The 23,228-nt window shown below is 39.4% G+C and overlaps 1 protein-coding gene across 1 annotated transcript in view; it reads right to left on the reverse strand.

Moving 5' to 3' along the window:
• LOC113065982 (zinc finger protein 271-like) overlaps nucleotides 1-23,228 on the reverse strand; it is a 345,982-nt gene that overhangs the window by 314,285 nt on the left and 8,469 nt on the right. The window contains exon 2 of the mRNA XM_026237516.1: nucleotides 17,900-19,048. Within this exon, the coding sequence (XP_026093301.1) occupies nucleotides 17,900-19,048 (1,149 nt within the window). The remainder of the gene's footprint in view (nucleotides 1-17,899; nucleotides 19,049-23,228) is intronic.

A 23,228-nucleotide genomic window follows, 5' to 3' on the forward strand; every position in this document is an offset into this window, starting at 1 on the left:
GCCAGGTTAAAGAGATGGGTCTTTAATCTAGATTTAAACTGCAAGAATGTGTCTGCCTCCCAAACATTAGGTAGGTTATTCCAGAGTTTAGGCGCCAAATAGGAAAAGTATCTGCTGCCCGCAGTTGATTTTGATATTCTAGGTATTATCAAATTTCCTGAGTTTTGAGAACGTAGCGGACGTAGAGGAGTATATTGTAAAAGGAGCTCATTCAAATACTGAGGTGCTAAACCATTCAGGGCTTTATAAGTAATAAGCAATATTTTAAAATCTATATGATGTTTGATAGGGAGCCAGTGCAGCGATGACAGGACCGGGCTAATTTGGTCATACTTTCTGGTTCTAGTAAGAACTCTAGCTGCTGCATTTTGGATTAGCTGTAGTTTGTTTACTAAGCGTGCAGAACAACCACCCAATAAAGCATTACAATAGTCTAACCTTGAAGTCATAAATGCATGGATTAACATTTATGCATTTGACATTGAGAGCATAGGCCGTAATTTAGATATATTTTTGAGATGGAAAAATGCAGTTTAACAAATGCTAGAAACGTGGCTTTCTAAGGAAAGATTGCGATCAAGTAGCACACCTAGGTTCCTAACTGATGACGAAGAATTGACAGAGCAACCATCAAGTCTTAGACAGTGTTCTAGGTTATTACAAGCAGAGTTTTTAGGCCCTATAATTAACACCTCTGTTTTTTCTGAATTTAGCAGTAAGAAATTACTCATCCAATTTTTTATATCGACTATGCATTCCATTAGTTTTTCAAATTGGTGTGTTTCACCGGGCTGCAAGGAAATATAGAGCTGAGTATCATCAGCATAACAGTGAAAGCTAACAGCATGTTTCCTGATGATATCTCCCAAGGGTAACATATAAAGCATGAAGAGTAGCGGCCCTAGTACTGAGCCTTGAGGTACTCCATACTGCACTTGTGATCGATATGATACATCTTCATTCACTGCTACGAACTGATGGCAGTCATATAAGTACGATTTAAACCATGCTAATGCACTTCCACTGATGCCAACAAAGTGTTCAAGTCTATGCAAAAGAATGCTGTGGTCAATTGTGTCAAACGCAGCACTAAGATCCAATAAAACTAATAGAGAGATACACCCACGATCAGATGATAAGAGCAGATAATTTGTAACTCTAAGGAGAGCAGTCTCAGTACTATGATACGGTCTAAATCCTGACTGGAAATCCTCACATATACCATTTTTCCTAGAAGGAATATAATTGTGAGGATACCACCTTTTCTAGTATCTTGGACAGAAAAGGGAGATTCGAGATTGGTCTATAATTAACTAGTTCTTTTGGGTCAAGTTGTGGTTTTTTTATGAGAGGCTTAATAACAGCCAGTTTGAAGGTTTTGGGGACATATCCTAATGACATTGAGGAATTAATAATAGTCAGAAGAGGACCTATGACTTCTGGAAGCACCTCTTTTAGGAGCTTAGATGGTATAGGGTCTAACATACATGTTGTTGGTTTAGATGATTTAACAAGTTTATACAATCTTCCTCTCCTATAGTAGGGAATGAGTGGAACTGTTCCTCAGGGGGTCTATAGTGCACTGTCTGATGTGATACTGTAGCTGATGGCTGAATGGTTGCAATTTTATCTCTAATAGTATCGATTTTAGAAGTAAAGTAGTTCATAAAGTCATTACTGTTGTGGTGTTGCGTCAACACTTGTTGAGGCTTTATTTTTCGTTAATTTAGCCACTGTATTGAATAAATACCTGGGGTTATGTTTGTTTTCTTCTAAAAGAGAAGAAAAGTAATCAGATCTAGCAGTTTTTAATGCTTTTCTGTAGGATATGCTACTTTCCAACCAAGCAATACGAAATACCTCTAGTTTTGTTTTCCTCCAGCTGCACTCCATTTTTCGGGCTGCTCTCTTTAGGGTGCGAGTATGCTCATTATACCATGGTGTCAAACTGTTTTCCTTAACCTTCCTTAAGCGTAAAGGAGCAACTGTATTTAAAGTGCTAGAAAAGAGAGAGTCCATACTTTCTGTTGCGTCATCAAGGTTTTGGATATTGCTAAGGAATTTGGATACATCAGGAAGATAACTTAAAAAGCAGTCTTTTGTGGTATTTTGTGATACTTGTAACAAGAAGTAGAATTTACAATTTTGGCTATATGAAGTTTGCACAGAACTAAATAATGATCTGAGATATCACTTGGCTGAATAATTTCAACACTATCAACATCAATTCCATGTGACAGTATTAAATCTAGAGTATGATTTCGACAATGAGTAGATCCTGAAACATGTTGTCTAACACCAATAGAGTTCAGAATGTCTATAAATGCTGATCCCAATGCATCTTTTTCATTATCAATATGGATATTAAAATCACCAACTATTAAAACTTTATCTGCAGCCAGAACTAACTCGGATGTAAAATCAGCAAACTCTTTAATAAAGTCTGTATGGTGCCCTGGTGGCCTGTATACAGTAGCCAGTACAAACATAACAGGGGATTTATCATTAACATTGGTTTCTCTGGATAATGTTATATGAAGCACCATTACTTCAAACGAGTTACACTTGAAGCCTGCCCTCTGAGAAATCCTGAAAACGTTGTTATAAATTGAAGCAACACCTCCCCCTTTGCCTTTTAGACGCGGCTCATGTTTATAACAGTAATCTTGGGGGGTGGACTCATTTAAAATAATGTAATCATCAGGTTTTAGCCAGGTTTCTGTCAAACAGAGCACATCTAGATTATGATCAGTTATCATGTTATTTACAAAAAGTGTTTTCGTAGAAATGGATCTGATATTCAATAAGCCAAGCTTTATCATTTGTTTATCCATATTGCATTTGTTTTTTATTTGTTGAACCTCAATTAAATTGTTAGCCTTAACTTGGTTTGGACGTTTTTTGTATTTTCTAGTTTGGGGAACGGACACAGTCTCTATAGTGTGATATCTAGGTGAAAGAGTCTCTATGTGCTGAGAATTAGCTGACCTCTGTGACGTGATGCAGCTAGCAGATGGTCGGTTTAGCCAGTCTGTCTGCTTCCTGACCTGGGCCCCAGTTAGTCAAGTATAAACACTAAGACTATTTGGCATATTTCTAGAGAGAACAGTGGCGCCACCCCAGGAGGGATGAAGACCCTCTCTTTTCAACAGGTGAGGTCTGCCCCAAAAGCTCGTCCAATTGTCTATGAAACCTATGTTATTCTGTGGGCACCACTTAGACATCCAGCCATTGAGTGATGACAATCTGCTATGGATCTCATCACCACGGTAAGCAGGGAGGGGACCAGAGCATATTACAGTGTCCGACATCGTGCTTGCAAGTTCACACACCTCTTTAAAGTTATTTTTAGTGATCTCCGACTGGCGAAGTCGAACATCATTAGCGCCAGCATGAATAACAATCTTACTGTATTTACGTTTAGCATTAGCCAGCACTTTTAAATTTGCCAAGATGTCAGGCGCTCTGGCTCCCGGTAAACATTTGACTATGGTGGCTGGTGTCTCTATATTCACGTTCCGTACAATAGAATCACAAATAACTAGAGCACTTTCATCAGGTTTCTCAGTAGGTGCATCACTGAGTGGGGAGAACCTGTTTAATGTTTTGATCGGAACAGAAGAGCGGTGTTTTGACCCACGACTACGCTGCCTCACCGTCACCCAGTTGCCCTGCTGCAGGGGCTCTGTTGCTGGAATCGGACAATGTACAGGAATCCCTGAGCTAGACACATACAAAGCCGTATCTAGAGCCCTAACATTCTTACGGTCCTCAATTAAAGTTTGGATGCGTGTCTCTAATTCTGAAATCTTCTCTGTCAGCCTAACTGTTTCCCTGCATTTATCACATGTGAATCCCTCATCAGCGACAGAGATAGATAAACTGTACATGTGGCAAGAGGTGCAAATAACAATAGCAGGCGAAGCCATTACTCACCGTGCTTGATGAAATATTCTTACTGCGGTTGTTTGATGAACTTGTGAAAAACTGCAGCGTGAGAGAGGAGAGGAGAGGAGAAAAGAAAACGCTAATGACAAGCTAATGAGTGCTAACTCTTTGCAGGTGTACATATATCAGAAATAAATATATCCGATAATATCAGAAATATGGTGTGAATTAAGTTATATTTTACAACTTAAAAAAAAAAACAGACAGTGATAGTAAGAAAGATTATAGAGAAAAAATAAAATAAAATAAAAACAGCTACACGGAGCTACGATTAGCTACAGAAGGCCAACAGGAAGTAGAGAAAACACTGTCCAACAGCGACACCAACAGGCAGGAGGCTCAACCGTGATTGGCGACGACGTAATGGCGTCACGTCTATCAAACATTCAAATATATAAAGTCAGTAATCATAACTTTAGTCAGTTAAAAACCCCATAATCATGAAAAGTTTACAATTAAGTTTTGCAACAACACCCCCAAATACAGTAACATCAATAATGAGCATTCGAGGATTTAAGTATTGAACATATAAAGTAAATAAATTAGGTGTGATCAGCGCAGAAACCATGATCCACTTACTATACATAATCCATTGCAATGTATTTGTTATTGAATGAATTTACATTTCCCCAGATTGCCCTTCATTCAAGCCTTCGGTTTACCCGCGCTCATAACATTAGCACAGAATCAGAATCAATCACCAAAAGAATCACTTCAGTTCAGACGCGCTGTGAGTCAGTCTGCTTCACGCTGAATCACACATGCACAGTATCATCAGCTTCTCGGGTCTCGAATCGGACTCGTCCGAAAGAAACGGTTTTCAGTTCATTGTAATGATGATCCGAAAACCCATGCAACCGGTTCTTGACTCAAGAACGAGAATCGCTCTAACCGGCACGTGCTGCAGTTCAGTATCATCAGCTGCTCTACTCATGTTCATGTTCCATTTACTACAAGCTCAATTTGTGAATGTGTCATTATTAACTATAAATACAGTGCAGATATTTCATAAATCATCCCTTATTCCTATTAAACATAGAGTGTTTAGAGTCTTAACTATTGTCCAACTTCCCTGAAAACCCATTTGGCCTATACATAATCTACAATATACATATCAGAAACATTAATCAAAAATTCATTTTGGACGCGTCCGAAAGAAACGGTTTTCGGTTCAGTGTACTGGTGATCTGAAAACCAATGCAACCGGTTCTTGACTCGAGAACTGCTCAAGCAGTGGGTGTGTTCGTTCGTCATCTGGCTCTGCTCGGTGTTCATCTTCAGTTCAGTCTTCACAGCAGTTCAGTCAGTGTACTGTTTGAGTAAATGAATTGCTCCGGGATATTGGTTTATTCTGACTCAGAGGGAGTGTCAGTCAAGTTAAAATAGTCAACAGCGTAAGTAATTTGTGGATTAATGCTTATTGGAGATGCAAACTGTTTCAAACGATTCAGTTCGATTTGGTGAACTGGATGATACTGCAAAATTTGGTATCGATCCGATACCAAATACATATAGGGTCAGTATTGCCGATACCAATATGATACTTTTTACAATTTTTTTTTTTTTTTTTATAAAAAACAAATGCTACTAATGAAATATACGCTATGTTTTTATGTGCTTTTTTTTTTTTCTTCATATATTATTTTCAGACATGAGCAGACCTACTGGCATAAGCATTTAACAAACACATACAAGCGCGCACTTTGGCAGAATTCAATTCAAATAGTCATCAACAGCCATTAGGTAAATTGCCTTTAAGGTAAAATTGGGCATCAGAATGGACACATTTGTTTTTTAAGGGAGAAAAAAAAAAAGAAATTCAAAAAATACCAGCGAATGAACATGTACAAACTGTGAATAGTCGTAGTATCAGTATGGAGAAGTGCTGGATTTTCGTTTTTTTGTCGCGCAACTCACTTGAAGAAGTTCAGATAAATGGAAACACCATACACTATGTAACAATCCTTAATTGAAGAAATGTGGCAAAACATTTCCTGATAGAACCTCATATTATTAAATTCAAAAGAGCTTTCCATATTTGGATCAAAATAGGCCACATTTGTAAATGCACATTTTCTGAAATGTTGCACGTCAGGTCATGCAAGCCTGCATCTTAAAACCTCTGTCAAACTTTCTGAGTCTGCTATGGACCGTTAGGTAGGCGTGATGTAAAAATCGTCATTGGAGAGTGTGTGCAGAGGCTCTGAGCAGACGACCGTGCGGACAGGTGCGCCTGGTCAGTAGGCTTCAAAAACAAAATAACACATGTGCAGGCAGAGTGAAGAAGCTCGTTGCTACTCGAACCTGTGCAATCCGTCAGTAAAAGAATATAAAAGACAGTCAGATGTGCAATAATTCTGGGCAATTGTAGAGCGGACCATCAGCCTGCGCATTCAGAAGTATAAATTGAAGAAGTCTGCGACCGCGCTGGCCGTGTCTGCGTCCGGATTGCTCATGCGGAAAGTATAACACAGGCGTTACAATGTATATAAAGTTAGAAATGTCTCCAAAATGGTGTTAAAGTCCAGTTTTTGTAGTTTTTGGTTAGTAACGGTTATTTTTTACGCAATTCCGCGATGATGTCACATGAGGTAGACGTGCTGGAAGGTAGCCCCAGCCTTGCAGCTCAGCTACTAGAGCTAGTTCTAGCACTCAGTGACTATGGCGTCTAACTGGGATGAGGAAGAGGTGGAAAGACCCACAGTTAACATTTATGATGGCCCACAGCCATATAAATTCGAACCGTTTAGACGTGACAGGGTGAATGAGGAAATACCGAGAGCCGATGGCAATCAAAGACAAATAAATGCATGATCAGAGGTGAATGACTGGAGAGTTGGTAAAGTGTCCTGGTGAGTTGCTACCATTTAGAAACGCAGCAATGACCGCTGGAGCTAGTAGTCTGTGAACAGCAGTGCATACAATAACAACTTTTTTTTACTGTCAGTGAATAGCACCGAATAAAAGTCAACGTTTTCTTTATATCTAGTGACAGTGATTAGCTATGGGCTAGCTTGACAGTCCCACCTGTGAACCCCTAGTGTTTATTTCTAAGCTTTTACCTCCTTCTCCGGTGAAAATGTTGTTTGCAAACGTAGCCGACGCCGACTGCTGGTCATGTCTTCAGTGTGATTATTGTTGATAGTGCCAACTAGTTTTCCTCTTGATTAATTGTCATTGACACCCTCAGGCTTACCGGTAGAGGGAGTGAGTAGTATGCTTCTGTGTCGCTGTGTTTGGTAGGTGTCTGTGTGGGCGGTGTCGTCCCATGGAAACTGTGGTGGAGAGCTTGTGTTGTAGGGAGGTGAGCGTGTTTTGGTCGCTGGTCGAGGACCTCACCCCGTGGCCAGCAGATGTAACATGCTGCCTGAATCCGTTTGTGCTACACATAGCATACTAACACTTCAGGCAGGATCATGGTCCCCTTCAAGCCAGCACGCACGAGTATGTTCATGGTTTGTTTACTTTACCAATCTTTTTACACTTGTCTTTTGAACAACAGCTATAGGTGACAGGAGATGTTTTGCATACACAATAAACATGCATGAGAGACGGGCTTAAAATGACGTTTCCAACCTACTTACAGTTTTAAACTTAAGAATCTTTCCTACTTAACCCTAGGCAATACCGGTACACTGCGTACAGGCAGGCTATACGCTGGGCTTATGGAGTTTTAGGCAGGAGTATAAGGAAGCCTCTACCCTCTTGTGTGGTTTCAACCATCAGACAACAATTTCAAAGTGGTGACCAGACCTATCAGGGCTTTCAATGGCCTCGTTTGGATGAAAATGAACAAAAATAATTGCTTATTCTGTTGTGATCCCCCAATTGCCCTTAAAATGTTATAAAGTACACAGAACACATGAATTTTGATAAGAAAACACAGTTTATTGGCATTGCTTGTAACGGTTACTGAACATTTACTGAACAAAGACGAAGATTACTGACCTGAAACGTTTGCACAGTTTCTTTTGTTTCTCTCTCACACACACACACACACACACACACGCAAAAGCACATCAAGCAGACACACAGTGAGCCCAGACAACACTGCACACAGAGGTTGACAAGGCACAGGTAAAATGATTGGTAAATTGTTTTGAATTACATACAACAAATTTCATGCAAATAACAGACAGAGGAGCAGACATGCAGCATGCAGGACCCCTTGAATGGGGTACAGCGACAATTATTGCCACTTACAAAGATAGAAAAAAGTAATAAATTTGTGCAAAGTAAAACTAAAGCAACAGCACACAAAGAAAAAACAAACCATGCAGCATGCAGGAATCCACCATCAAATTAGTTGACATGGACAGAGGGAAAGAAGATAACTAACTAAAATAAATACTTACAACTAAATCATTGGATTTGTCTGTGGAAAAAAAATAATAATGTGAAATAAGGATTTTTTGTAACGTGACTGCCGGGCTAGGTAGAGGCTGACGGCATCCTCCTCAGGAACCTGTTCGAAGGATTTGGCGATGGGGGCGGGTGCATCGGAGGACAAATTGTTGCTAACCTCTCGAAGAGCTGCAGGTGAATTGGTGTAGCTTTCCCGAAGGGCCTTCATTAATGATGTTGCATAACCTGCAGACATAATAATAATAATACTGTATAAAGATCATTGCCACTGATTACAGATGTCTCGTGCACCATCTCAAAATATGATAGAACTGCATGACACTGCTTACCGTATGAGGCTGCCTCTTTGATGGGAAGCACCACATGGGCACCTTTTCTGAAGCGCGGATACCGCACGCAGTACTTCTCCGTCCCATCACTTCTCCGTGCTGTCTCGCGGTTGGCATTGTGATTATAATGCAGTGCCGCTAAGAGAAGCCTACAAAATAACACATTTGAGAATTTTTTTAACTTGGTGTATGCATGACAAAATACTACAATAGGCATGATAATAGGTACTATTATTACTATAAACTGCATAATAATTGGCAGTATTATTCCATTGGTTAGCACTGACCTGCTATACATCCCAAGGTATGAAAACCCTGTGTGCTTGGGCGCGAAGTGCAAGATGAGGGAGTGGTAAGCCTCAAGGGAGAAGGTCTGGTGCTGTGGAGACAGCTGTCGAACATCTTTCAGTAAGGCAGTCCTCATGATTATGTTCTCCAACTTTACTGCTGCCAATGAGCCTGCAAAGACCAAGACAGGGAGGCAGACAGACACACATATGAATTATAGCAAACATAAACAGTAAACAAAATGTTATGAGATTGCCAGAGAATGAACATGAATTTCATCACAAAGGTCACATGTCAAAGCATCCAAACAATCACTCAGACAGCAAATACAACAAAACTGTAGAGCGTGCATAATACCACATACTGTGTGTACTGTACCTGGGTCCAACCACTCTTTATGCGCTGATCCCCGTCTAGAGGGCCATGGGCACAACTAGAGAAGGCAGGGGTGTCATGGTCATGAATGTCCTGGATGTGGTTGACTAATCTTCTCCATTTGGCCTCCATGACCGCTGGGTTGCCATCTGGGGTTGAGGCTGCAGTTCAATAGAGGTGATTCACTATAGCAGGCCTCCACAACTGTAGTTGGTCACACTCTTTTGAAGCTGCATCCAATGCCTTCCCCAGACCTGTTTTAGAACAAATGGTATTAATTGATATGCACTAACAAAAACTGCTTCAAGGTTCCAACAATGGATACATACTTTTGGCAATGTGCCACACATCAAAAGAATGCTGGTGTTGTTGAAGGAGGCGTGAATGAACCGACACGTTGCTGGTCCAGGTATTATGATACACTGTACTCTAGTTAGGCAATACACAATAAAGCTCTATGCATCGTTGTACTAGTGGAAAGATGTTATATTAAGATACAATCAGTTTACCAAATTGCAGAGTTCATTTCTTTGTCTAATAACATCAGGTTTACCTGAACAAGCTGAACATCCACCACCTTGTTCACTCTGTCCTCTATCAGAGAGTAGGATCCATACTTCGCGCAGTGCCCAGGAGAATCTGACCTGGAATTAATTACAAATTTGAACTATGTTTCAAGTTTTTATTAATCAAGGTCTGTAAAGACAATCCACCATGTCATCTGCAAATGCCAACTAAAGCCACCCTACATGATAACAAATAACAAAATCAAAACGTGCAACTGGTCTATGAGCTCTCACACTGGTTTACCTGCAGTCACCAGCAAGAACTAGCCCGCCATCCATTGCCCGTAGGTCACTAAAATTCTTTGCTTGATCGTTTTGCCAGGCCTGAACGATAACAGGGATAGTGTAGCGGTGCTGATGGCGAAAGAAACTGCTCACACTGATGCACTGCAGGCCAAACAGAGTCAACATTCTTAATGTCTGGGTGGCCAAACATCCAGTGAAATGAATGGCCCCACTTAACAGGAGGTTGCAGGTCGGCATGTTCCTGTGGAGCATTGGTTGGTTTTGCCAGAAACAGTGGTAGCCACATGATGCACAGACCTAGATATGTAAAAAAAAAAGAAAAAGAGTAATCAACAGTATATCAGGATTCAATATAGATTAAGTACTGTACATTACTGGTTTCATGTTTTCAATGAAACACAACATGACCAATACAGTATAACACTCAAATATGATGCCATCACAAACCAACAGACTAAAGCCAGCCTGGTACATACATTGTAAATTATCTGGCAAGACAGTCAGAGCTATCAGATTGTAATTAGATATTCTGATTTTCTAATCAGAAGGCCCATCAGCTCCTCTTGGCAAACAAAACATGCATCGGCTCTTCGGGCACCCACGATAAGTCACTAACAGAGGCATTATCATCATCTTCATCATCTGTCTGTTCAGGAGTAGCGAGGGGAGTGGAGGTTTGTGGGCTGAAAGACGTCTGTGTGCCCACGCTGACCATCTTGGGCTTCAGGTTAACCTGCACAGCTGTGGAGAGGCAGTAAACATACCCAAACATGTGACAATCATAGCAAATCATAGCAAATCTAAGCGGCTATGTTTTGGTGTAGGCTATGTATTAATTTAATTAATGTGTATGGAAATGTCCTGCTTGCATAGATACTGGCAATGATTTAGACAGAATATCTACCACTTAAAATACCCAAGACTTACCCCGAGACCATCGGGGGGGCTTCAAATAACACTGTGTCACAGCATCAGAAGTGGAGGAGGGCAAGGGCTGATCCCCAGTATCGACACTCTCCAGTGTCTACACTGCCCACGGTCTCCTGCTGTGAGGTATCGGTCATCATCTTGCCAAAACAAATATAATAAGTGGTTATAAATGTCTAGAGTACATGTGGTGCATTAACTCTACGAGGTAGTGAATTTACTGAGAGGTAGCTAAACTTTGAAGTGAGAAGTGGATAAACTGTTTCTGACATTTCAGAGGTGGGTAAACTCTAGCCTAAACGTTTAGCCTCCACTACACGGTTACGGTCAAATATATGTGAAAGAGAACCGTAGCAGTCTAACACAAAACGGAAACACACTATTGTGAAAGCCGCTTGATTATCATCACCACTGATCCAAACATTAAACGTTAGCCATGAAGCTTTCATGACGATTCCCGATGTCCATATTATGGACATTTACTTAAGGGCAATTTTGTTTTGGCTCATATTCGTGAATCACGAAATATGCTCTTCTAATGTCAGAGTGATCATGCTTGTAGTGGAGGCTGTGTCAAAGGGAACACGGTATGCAAAATACAAACAGAGCTAGCTAAAACGCAGCTTGTAAACATTAACGTTAGCATGATGCTTACCGTGGCAATATATCGCTTGCGGCAGACGGTGTCTCTCGACCTCGGGACAGGACAAGCAGAGAGGTTTGCATTCACAGATGGCACGGCGGTAGGAATTAACTTAGCCATCCTCATACTTTTTAAAGAAAGTGCGACCATCTTGGCATCCCCTGAGTGGTAATCCTCCTCCTTGAAATGCGCGCTGCATATTCTCGAGTAGGCAGTGACAGAGCTAGCTGAAAAATCTGCCCGCCTAATCTTGACAAATTGCACCCAGCTTCGGAAGATCCCTTTGTCCTTGGGGAAACAATGGACCCTATGTCCAGTTTTGCTGGAGTTCTTGCCCCCGCCACAAACACAGTAATAAACCATGTTGTCTATTTATTATCTACTCTTTCTCTAAGCTATCTGTTATGCTATGCTATCTCTCACTATCTATTTATGCTATGCTATGATATCTATCTATCTATCTATCTATCTATCTCTTTCACTAGCTACTACTCTCACTACTGTTCTCACTCTCTCAATGGTATCAAGGCGGGCTTTCGTTTGTCGTCCAAAAGCGAGTACCTCATGTGACGTCGTGCAATGCATTGTAGGAGAAACAAGATTCATCGCTAACCTGTAGCTAACCGCTAAGATATCACCTACTTTTCTTTATTATATTTATTTTTTGCAATACCCTACAACATCAAATACAATGGATAACTGTTTAAATGTTTATTACCTATTAGAAAATTGCCAGAAAAAAAAACATAGCCTTTAATGGCTGGTTCAGGACAATTCGCTCTTCTCATACATGAGAGATTAACTCTTTCTTGGCTATATAAATAAATACTCTTAAGAGACTGATCACTAAATTTATAACGCACACTATGTGGTGATGATGTAGAAGGACTATGTGAGAACAACTATGAATAAGTTTGCGCTCTGCCACCTTGTTATTATTTTCATGCACAAAACTCAGGGTTTTGGCCATTACAAAGTCTCCATCCTCAAACAGATGTACATCGTCTGCAGATAGAAGGTATTTCATTGCACTTTAACAAGTAATCTGAATGACCTGTATGTGTGCAATATTTTAAACGAGCCCTTACTAACTTAGTTTAATGCCACAGTTATGTTAGAATGCATCTCATTCTTGTTTCTGTGGCGGTGCGTCGGAGACGTCATGAGGCGAGCAGTCCAGAGCGCTGTATGACTGATGCAGTTCAGTTCAACTTTATTCCAAGTACATTAACTTACCTGTTTCAAATACTTTATATTTAACGTGTTCGTTTATGTCCAATATTAGTGTTAAACTGTTGGACCTGATGAAATCTACTATTGTTTTTCACCGTTGTCTGATTTTGCAGAACATTTAGACTGATAACGTCCGTGTGCAGATGCGGCAGATTTGTCACAGGACGCGTGATATGACAGTTGCGTCCAACTATATATGAACTAGCTGTTTTAAACAGTATTTTTATATTTAACGTTAGTTTATTAGTTTGCTTGAAAGTATATATATTTTTTTTTATTTGTGATTACATAGGCTCTCTCTCGCGCACCTGTGTGGTTTTAAACACCAAATAGTTATGCTATGACAAGAACATAGAGACTCTCTCTTGCTCCACACATGCACGATAATATCGTGTATCTTTGGCTGACGATATGACGATTTGAAAAATGACCATATCGCCCAACACTAATGAGTCCCATATCGGGTCAAAGACCATTTATAAGTATTAATTACATTTTTTTTCTCTTAAACAGCCATAAAATCAGATTTCAGATGCCAGATTAATGTATTGTGGTGGAAAAAATTCATTTAACACTGCTTCTGTATGCTTATATATGCATGTGTTTTATTGGAACTGCTGTGTGGGTTCAGAAGGGCGACACCTGGGGGGAAACAGATGTCTGAGAAGGACCTGAGAGGGTCATTGGGCCACATAGTGGGGGAACAATGCCTGAGGATGACCTGAGAGGGTCACCTAATGCCGCGTTTCCACCGCAGGAACTTTACCCAGGAACTAGGGACTTTGGCCTGGTACTCAGTGTGTTTCCACTGCAGGAACCAGGAACTAAATAAAGTTCCGGGTAAAAAAATGCCCCTCAGAAAGTCCCTGCTGGCGAGGTGGTACTTTTTCAAAGTTCCGGAACTTCTGGGGGCGAGACTTGGGCGCTTAACATCCTGATTGGTTGAGTTCACGCAGCATTGGTTGAGTTCAACCACCATTTATTCGGATCAACATTTTCAAAATATTACTGTTATTGTGTCATGAAATTTAATTTTAAAAGTATTCCAGGCGAGAATGTAGTTGTTTAAAACTCAAATCTGTGGTTTATTTATAAAAACATTAAAGTTTAAAAACTTTATATTGTGCGCAGACCTACGTCACCAGTCTATTTGCCCAATCTTCCCGGTACTTTACACCGCGGTGGAAACCCAGAAAGCAACAGGTCTGGGGGAAAAAAGTTCATGGGAAAAAAAGTTCCTGGTACAAATGTTCCGGGTAATTTCGTTGGAAAGGCGGCAGAAGTCCTAAATGTGTGAGAAACAAACCACAGAGAGTGTGTTTTATGTTATCCATGGAAACTTACAGCTGCTAAGACTTTGAAGCAGCAAAGGGATATAAGGTGGAGGACTGCCCTCATCCTGGGTTGGTTTCACTCTGCAGGAACTCAGCGTTGCTGTATGACTGTCTGACCTTCTTTGCAAAGAATAAAAGCTTTCTTTTTAGTTATACCTGAGAGTGAGTCTGTCTCTTATGCTGATGAGTGTTGATTTAGGCCCAATCCCAATTCCATTTTATACCCCTTCCCCTTCCACTCCACATACCCCTTCCCCTTGTCCCTTGAAACAGAGTGTGAAGGGGTAGGGGAGAAAATATTCCCCTAAGGATTGGGACACCACTAGCATGACATCACATGCCATCATTCGTCATCTAGCTCTTACAATACACACATATACTAGTGTGCATTAGAGCCTTTAATTATCGGTCTGTATTAATGAGCTGCTTCCTGACACACACACATATCGGAAATCGGGCAGCTCACACATCCAGGAGAAAATAAACTTGTCAATGCTGCCCCACAACTTTTATTAAATACAGTTTAAATACTGAATTGCTAAATTATATTTTCTAGCGACGAGAGGATTGTTAATGTATGTGATGATTTTGCAATTATACTGTCTTGATTAATGCTTAATGTGCTATAGACTGATATACTGTAACCCAGGTAGTAATAATGCTTATGCTTAATTCCAAATATGTAACCCAGTGATTAATGATATATGGAAAATGTATTGTGTAACTTCACTAACATCACGACAACTGCGTATATGCATGAAATGAATGTAAGGAATGTATTAGAGTAGAAACACTTATGTATTAGAAGTAGTTTTGATTATAAATGGACAATATAGTAGTTAAGGTGTATTTTACAGACGATAAAGAGGAAAAAGGGGAGAAAAGGGGCTCGAAGGTACTGGAAAGCAATGCAACGCAAGGAAATGAAAGCCTTAACGGAGGAGTTGGCAGCACTCCAGGTGACGACAGCAGGAGAAAGCTTGGCAGCCACGGTGGACCGTCTCCGTATAAAAGACTGAGAGAGCGACTCGACAGACGGATACTGAACAAGCGCAGTATCCCTTCGACGCCTGAAACCAGCTGATTATACCTTGATTTTGTAACTTTACTATTGTACTTTGATATAACTTTTGTTAACTTTAATAAAACTTGTATTTTATGATTAACAAGTTATTGTCTACAAGAGTAGTGATTTAAGAGCCGTAAGCAAGAACTGACCACAGGGAAGTCTGCTGAGCAAGTTGTAAGTATTTTTGAAATGCTTATAGTTTTGTCCAGAGTCGACTTTCCTTACCTATCTGAGAATAATAAATAAATAGGTAAAAGGTGTATAAGGGGACACCATAAAACAGGATACAATCGCTTAGGATAATGTAACCAGAAGATTTAAGATAGAGTATGCTTTTAAGTTTTTCTTTCCTCATGAGTTTACAATACCTTAACAAGCAAATCAATTCAACATTAATTTCACGGTGTGTCTGTGAAAGGTTGAGGTACCATCATAGAAGTTTTGTGTGCATTTGAATGTCATGGCAACGTACAACACAAAGTATCTTACACGTAACATAACGTAACATGGAAATGCACAAACTACCATACCATACCATCAAGGCATAGGCCATGAAGTGTTGGTGAAATAACACATTAGCGAACCAGAGAGAATATGGAATTGTTTTCCAGAAAACTTTTTGCACAAAAAGGTTCCATCTCAACTGCTTACTTTCATTTTATTATTAGTCTACTTGTAAACCTTCTGTGTTTTGACAGTATAAGCACAAAAGATAACTTAGTTCAGAGATCAGGCGCTGTTTGACAGGCTTTTTGGTGCGCACGCTTCCGGGTGTATGTGACGCTCAGAAAAGGCATACATCAGACCAGCGCATGAATGAAACATTTAACCAGCAAGGCTTTAAAGCACATGCAAATAATGTACTTTTGTGTCTGTGAATAAGTGCAGTGACCCCTGAGAGTAACTCTAAAGCAGAGTTAACACTGATGTAAATGCTTGTGATGTTGTACAAAAACAGACAGAGACACCAGAACTGCAGCTGACAGAATGTACACTGTAGCATGATACTACAATATTTATTCAAAAGCAGATTATAAACACATTGTAAACACATCAGATCAGATGTGGGTAGAGTACCCAAAAACTGTACTCAAGTAAATGTAAAAGTATTTTTATTTCAATATATAGATCAAATGTATGTAATGTACGTGTGTGTGTATAAATGTATATATTTCATCAGCCTTTACTCCAATTTCTGTAATTTATTATAAAACCCTTTTTTTTTTACTTAAATAACAGATATAGGTGTCATGCCATAACATATTTTAATACGACTGACTTTATATTAAATGTGAATTTAACATTGAAAGTTAATGTGATATAAATATTGCTACTAATCTTTCATTGTTCAGAAAGAGAGCAAATAACATTTACATTATCAAAGATCATTTTCGCTGACAGTCTACAGTTCAATCACTATCAGAAACTCCCATTAAAATCGCTGAAACTGTTAACACTGTGAAATCAATATCTTAATTATAGATTTGTACACACATCTGCACTTTGTTGTTTCTGACGAGAGAATTCGCCAGAAAGAGGTATTCAGTCAGTGAGCGAGTGAAGGAAGCACCGGCATTTCAGCGATGACTCATCGGTACACCTCTGATTGGCCACTGCTTTAATAAGCTCAACAGAATCGTGTGTGATTGGTTATAATGCGCAGCGCTGTAAAAACGCGTCCGTCTCTGGCTCAGCGCCAGCAAGCGATCACAGATCTGAATTTAGCAGCTGATGATATGACTCGCTGAACGTACTCGCACCTGTGTGATTGTATTAAAATTAATACAATTTTAATCTGCTATTTTTTGTCTTTTGGAAACTGCATTCAGCTTGACTCCCCTCTGATATAAGCCACACACGTACAACAAACTAATGTCACAGCGGTATCGTGTACTGTAAATGAATGTAGCCCAAGTTATTACCTGTTAAACAGTAGACAGCACACGCTGTGTTCATCTAATAAGGATCTCCATCGCAAGCAAATAATAGCCTTTGCAGATTTGCTTTCAATTCAGTGCAGTTCCATAGCCACGTTTCAACGCTGCTGATTCATGAACCAATTCACTTGTTTGCCAATTGGTTTGAACAAGCCTTTGAACAGAATTGACTCAAAAGAATGAATCATTCACAAATGGGCATCGCTCATTTCCCAGAGAAAAGTAGACGGCGCGTTTGGAATTACCTGAAGCATTTATAACATTTATTGCATTAAGATAAAGTAATGAGAGTAGCGTCGCCCACAGTAACGAAGTAAAAGTACAGATTTTTCCCAAAAAATTTACTCAAGTAAGAGTATAAAGTACCCAACTTCAAATATACTTCGAAAAGTATTAGTTACCCCGAAAAATTACTCAAGTAAATGTAACGAAGTAAATGTAACTCGTTACTACCCACCTCTGCATCAGATCGATCCACTCTGGGACCAGTTAAGAAAAATTAGAAGTTTCATGCTGCCAAAACACCGGAGCCGTCTAGAGGACACACCAATAACATACAAAATTTGTACATATACAGCTAAAGGCATCTTTGTTTGTAAGGGGCCTTACTGTGATATTTTTTTGTATGTATGTGTAGAGCAGATGAATTACTGAAGCGCTTCCCACATTCAGTGCAGTGATACGGTTTCTCTCCAGTGTGGATCCTCTCATGTGTTTTCAGGTCTGCTGACTGAGTGAATCTCTTGTCACAGTGTGAACACTCAAAAGGTTTCTCTCCAGTGTGGATCCTCTCATGTGATTTTAGATGTGATGACTGTTTGAATCTCTTGTCACAATGTGAACACTTGTAAGGTTTCTCTCCAGTGTGGATCCTCTCATGTGTTTTCAGGTCTGCTGACCTACTGAATCTCTTGTCACAGTGTGAACACTCAAAAGGTTTCTCTCCAGTGTGGATCCTCTCATGTGTTTTCAGGTCTCCTGACTGAGTGAATCTCTTGTCACAGTGTGAACACTTAAAAGGTTTTTCTCCAGTGTGGATCCTCTCATGTATTTTCAGTTCTGTTGACCTACTGAATCTCTTGTCACAGTGTGAACACTCAAAAGGTTTCTCTCCAGTGTGGATCCTCTCATGTGTTTTCAGGTCTCCTGACTGAGTGAATCTCTTGTCACAGTGTGAACACTCAAAAGGTTTTTCTCCAGTGTGGATTCTCTCATGTACTTTCAGGTATCCTGACTGAGTGAATTTCTTGTCACAGTGTGAACACTCAAAAGGTTTTTCTCCAGTGTGGATTCTCTCATGTATTTTCAGGTATCCTGACTGAGTGAATTTCTTGTCACAGTGTGAACACTCAAAAGGTTTCTCTCCTGTGTGGATCTTCTCATGTGTTTTCAGAAACGATGGGTGTCTGAATCTCTTGTCACAATGTGAATACTCATAAGGTTTTGGTCCAGTGTGGATCCTCTCATGTTTTTTCAGGTCTCCTGAATCACTGAATCTCTTGTCACAGTGTGAACACTTGTAAGGTTTTTCTCCAGTGTGGATCCTCATATGTGCCGTAAGGCTTTTTTTTTGTGTAAAACTCTTCCCACATTGTTTACAAGTGAACGGTTTCTCTCCAGTGTGGATTCTCATGTGAAAATCAAGATGACATTGGTATGTGAAACTCTTTCCACACTGAGTGCATGTGAAAGTTTTCTTAGCTCTCAAAGGTTTTTCTCCAGTTTTGACATGATTTTTCTCCTCAACTTCACTCCATTTTTTGTTCTCCTCACTTTCTTCAATAAACTCTAAAATAAAAGCAAAAAGTTTACTTGTCAGAAACCTGAAAAAAGTTGGTTCTTTCTGATACAATTTTATGAACTAAAACTTCCTGCAAATTTAAAAATATCATTTTTAAAACATTACATACACAAACCACATGTTTCTACAAGGAGAACTATTCAATGTTTCATCAACTACAACATTATCTTACATACACTTTGTTGAAAAAAATTGTCCCCCATTTGCTGCTCCATTTTTATTCTAAAGATTGTTTCTATTACAACAAACGATCTAAAACTACTTGAAACTTTATAACTGTCAGTAGAATTAATCTTCTGGGGTCAGATGAGACATTAAACCAAAGTCCTGACTCTCTATTATCATTAAAAACCCCAAATTTCCCCATTGGCCTCTGACCATCATGGCCTCCTAATCATCCCCATACTAGGCTTGGACGGTAATACGGTAATATGGTATACCGCGGGCTCTAAAAATAGCAACGGTATCAGTTCCAATACAGTCATACCGTTAATAAAAAAACAATAAAAAAAAAAACAATGCACTTATATAGGAGACAAGGATTAAATATTAAATATAATTTATTTAATGCCTAAAAATGTGTATGCATGGTTGTCATCGCGTGACAACGAGACAAGGAGAAAGAAAGAGGAGGGGAAAAGATGGCGAGTTGCGCACCGAGTGACCTAGTCTCAAAAAAAAGAACATAAATTCTGCAGTTTGCCAGTATTTCGGGTTTAGACCGAACAAGAAGGGAGAGGTAGTCAATAAGGACGAGGCTATTTGCAAATTGTGCCCTCACGAAAAAAGATGACTCTGGGAATATGCTGCAAAAAAAAAAAAAAAGCCGATGCAATGGCAGGTCCTGTCAATGTAGAGGACCGAATCAGAGCTGAAATAACAGCCTACTGTTTAGAGCCAGTTACTCAAGGAGACGAGGACCCACTTCATTCATGGAAAAATGCTGACTGGTGTTTTCCCCAGATGTCGCGAGTGGTACGAAAGTACCTGTGCGTCTGTGCCACAAGCACACCATCGAAGCAGGTTTTCAGCACCGCAGGTAAAGTTGTCGGTCCACAACGTGCCCTAGCGAAAAATCTTGACTAGATTGTATGCCACTTGACATTCGTTCCTATTGGCACTGTTTATTTTTTATTTATTTAATGGATTCGGGTATTTTTATTTGGTTTTCATTAAAAACTATTTTGGAAAGAAGACTGGAAAGAAGTTGTTTTTATTTAAACATATTGCATCATATTGCATATAATGTTTTATTACATATACATATATATATATATATATATATATATATATATATATATAATTTTTTTTTTAATTCAACTCTGAGTGTTGTGGGTCTATTCGCTCTTTTTTTATAAGCTGCTCTTTGTTATTAAAAGTTGTTCGTGCAGTGTGATTTTTATGGATGGCCGTTTTTCCGCAAATATCACATTCGAATAATTTTGAGCTCACAAAAAACGAATATTCGAATATTCGTTTATTTAAATTAAGTTATTTTTCAGCAACATTTATTGTTTCTGTCATTTTGGAACAAGCTTACACACAATAAGCTTGAACATTACACATCGTGTTTTGTAGCTGAAAAACTTTAACAACGCAAACAAACAAAAGTAGCCTACAGATTAAAAGCAAAAAAAAAAAAAAAAAAAAATTAAAGAAAAAACGTAAAGCAGCCTGCAGCAATTATGCCATTGCACAAGAATGTAGCTTACACTTAACTTTGAAACGGTCTGCAAATCTTTTTTGCTTTTTTTCCATTGTTTTACATGTTCTTGTTAAGAAACACGGGCATGTAAACTTGATCGGGGGAAAGTCGGCTCCTTAGTCTGTTAAAAATAAGGCCGGCCGCGGCGAAAACGCGCTCTGACGGCACAGACGTTGACGGGACTCACAAATAACGGTGTGCTAAGCGAATAAGTTTTGTGAAGCGCTTCGTGTTTTTGTTTCACCACTGAATGGGATCCTCATCTGGTGGAATACATGGCTCCAGCAAGAACTGTTCCCACTAGTCTCGGCTGGACTCTCTGTAATCATCGCTGAAGAACTGGAGAAGAAGAAGATCTTTTCCGACGAGTGGGCATTGCATCCTCTTCATTGTTGGTGACGCACCACTCGTCTCGCATCAAGGAAAATGTTCTGATAATGTTCAAAAAAGTTTTTTTTTCTTACTTCTCTCATGTTTTCATCGAGAAACCGGAGATCTTTGTGCCGAGGGTCTAGGGCAGATGCGAGAAGAGGAGTTTTCACTGCAGTGTTTATTCGTTGCTTGAGAGACACCAGAACAATGTTCTTGAATGCAGTCACTTTCTGTGATTCTCCACGGCATATTAAAGTACTGCAGAAGACTGCAGTTTTTATTCATTCATTAATTATTTTTCGCTTTCATACATCTTCAAATATGCCGTGGAGAATCACAGAAAGTGACCGAATTAGGTTTTATTGTGGACTTTTTTCCCTTTTTTCTTTTCTTTATGGCAAGCAAAAATATGTCGAAATTCGAATATCATTTTTACTTATCCAATAATAAATAGCCGAACGAATATTATAATAATAATATCTGTGCACACCCCTAGTGATTTTATTGATTTGTGTGCGCATCTCTGCGCAATAACTGTTCTGTATTTTTATGTTAACTTAATTATGTTTGACTATTGCTATTTGTTGCTAATAAAAGTTGTTAATATTGTTGTGCATGTCATTTTGTTATTGTTTCAGTATTAGTGTTTGGTATTCAGTTTCTGAATGGTTTAGGCACAAGCCAACAGTTTGGTGATGCTGTCTCAGCCTTATGTCATATTTTTTTAATTATTCAGGGTAATACCGTATATCGAGGTAAAATAGGGGGAGGTTTGACGGTATCAAAATTTGGATACCGCCCAAGCCTACCCCATACATTGATTGGCTTCACTCTTTCTCCTCTACACCAATAAGCTGGTGTGTATTTGGACGTTTTACCACAATATGGATGCAGTCGCATCATCCAGGTGGACGCTGCACACTTGTGGTGGACGAGGAGATTCCCCCTTTCATGTAAAGCGCTTTGAGTACCGAGAAAAGCACTATATAAATGTAATGGTAACACTTTCTATGAAGACCGTATTTATAATCCATTATAAGAGTATTCTTAAGCCATTATAATAAATGCATAATGCATTATTTAAAAAACATGAATATTCATGAGATGATACAACATATTATAATATTTACTTATTTGCAGCTATAGCTTTTAAGATTATTGATGATTTATAACACAATGAACACACTGCATCCACGTTTACAATGGATTATAAATTTACTGGTTATAATTAAAATATCATCAAAAAGTTGATTTATTTCACTAATTCCATTCAAAAAGTGAAACTGACAACTAAGGAAAATCCTTATTTCAGTATCTTAGAAAATTGGAATATTACTTAAGACCAATACAAAAAAAGGATTTTTAGAAATCTGAAAAGTATGAAAATTAAAAGTATGAGCATGTACAGCACTCAATACTTAGTTGGGGCTCCTTTTGCCTGAATTACTGCAGCAATGCGGAGTGACATGGAGTCGATCAGTCTGTGGCACTGCTCAGGTGTTATGAGAGTCCAGGTTGCTCTGATAGTGGCCTTCAGCTCTTCTGCATTCTTGGGTCTGGCATATAGCATCTTCCTCTTCACAATATCCCATAGATTTTCTACGGGGTTAGGGTCAGGTGAGTTTGCTGGCCTATTAAAAACAGGGATACCATGGTCCTTAAACCAGGTACTGGTAGCTTTGGCACTGTGTGCAGGTGGCAAGTCCTGTTGGAAAATGAAATCTCCATACAGTTGGTCAGCAGAAGGAAGCATGAAGTGCTCTTAATTTTCCTGGTATATGGCTGCGTTGACCTTGGATCTCAGAAAACACAGTGGACAAACACCAGCAGATGACATGGCACCCCAAACCATGACTGACTGTGGAAACTCTACACTGGACCTCAAGCAACGTGGATTGTGTGCCTCTACTCTCTTCCTCCTGACTCTGGGAGCCTGATTTCCAAAGGAAATGCAAAATTTACTTTCATCAGAGAACATAACTTTGGACCACTCGGCAGCAGTCCAGTCTGGACAACTGTCAAGTCAGCAGTCTTCTCCATCATTGTGTAGCCTACAGAACTAGACTGAGAGACCATTTAAAGACTTTGCA

This window comes from Carassius auratus, chromosome 4 (genome assembly GCF_003368295.1).
Source record: "Carassius auratus strain Wakin chromosome 4, ASM336829v1, whole genome shotgun sequence".
NCBI classification, from domain to species: domain Eukaryota; kingdom Metazoa; phylum Chordata; class Actinopteri; order Cypriniformes; family Cyprinidae; genus Carassius; species Carassius auratus.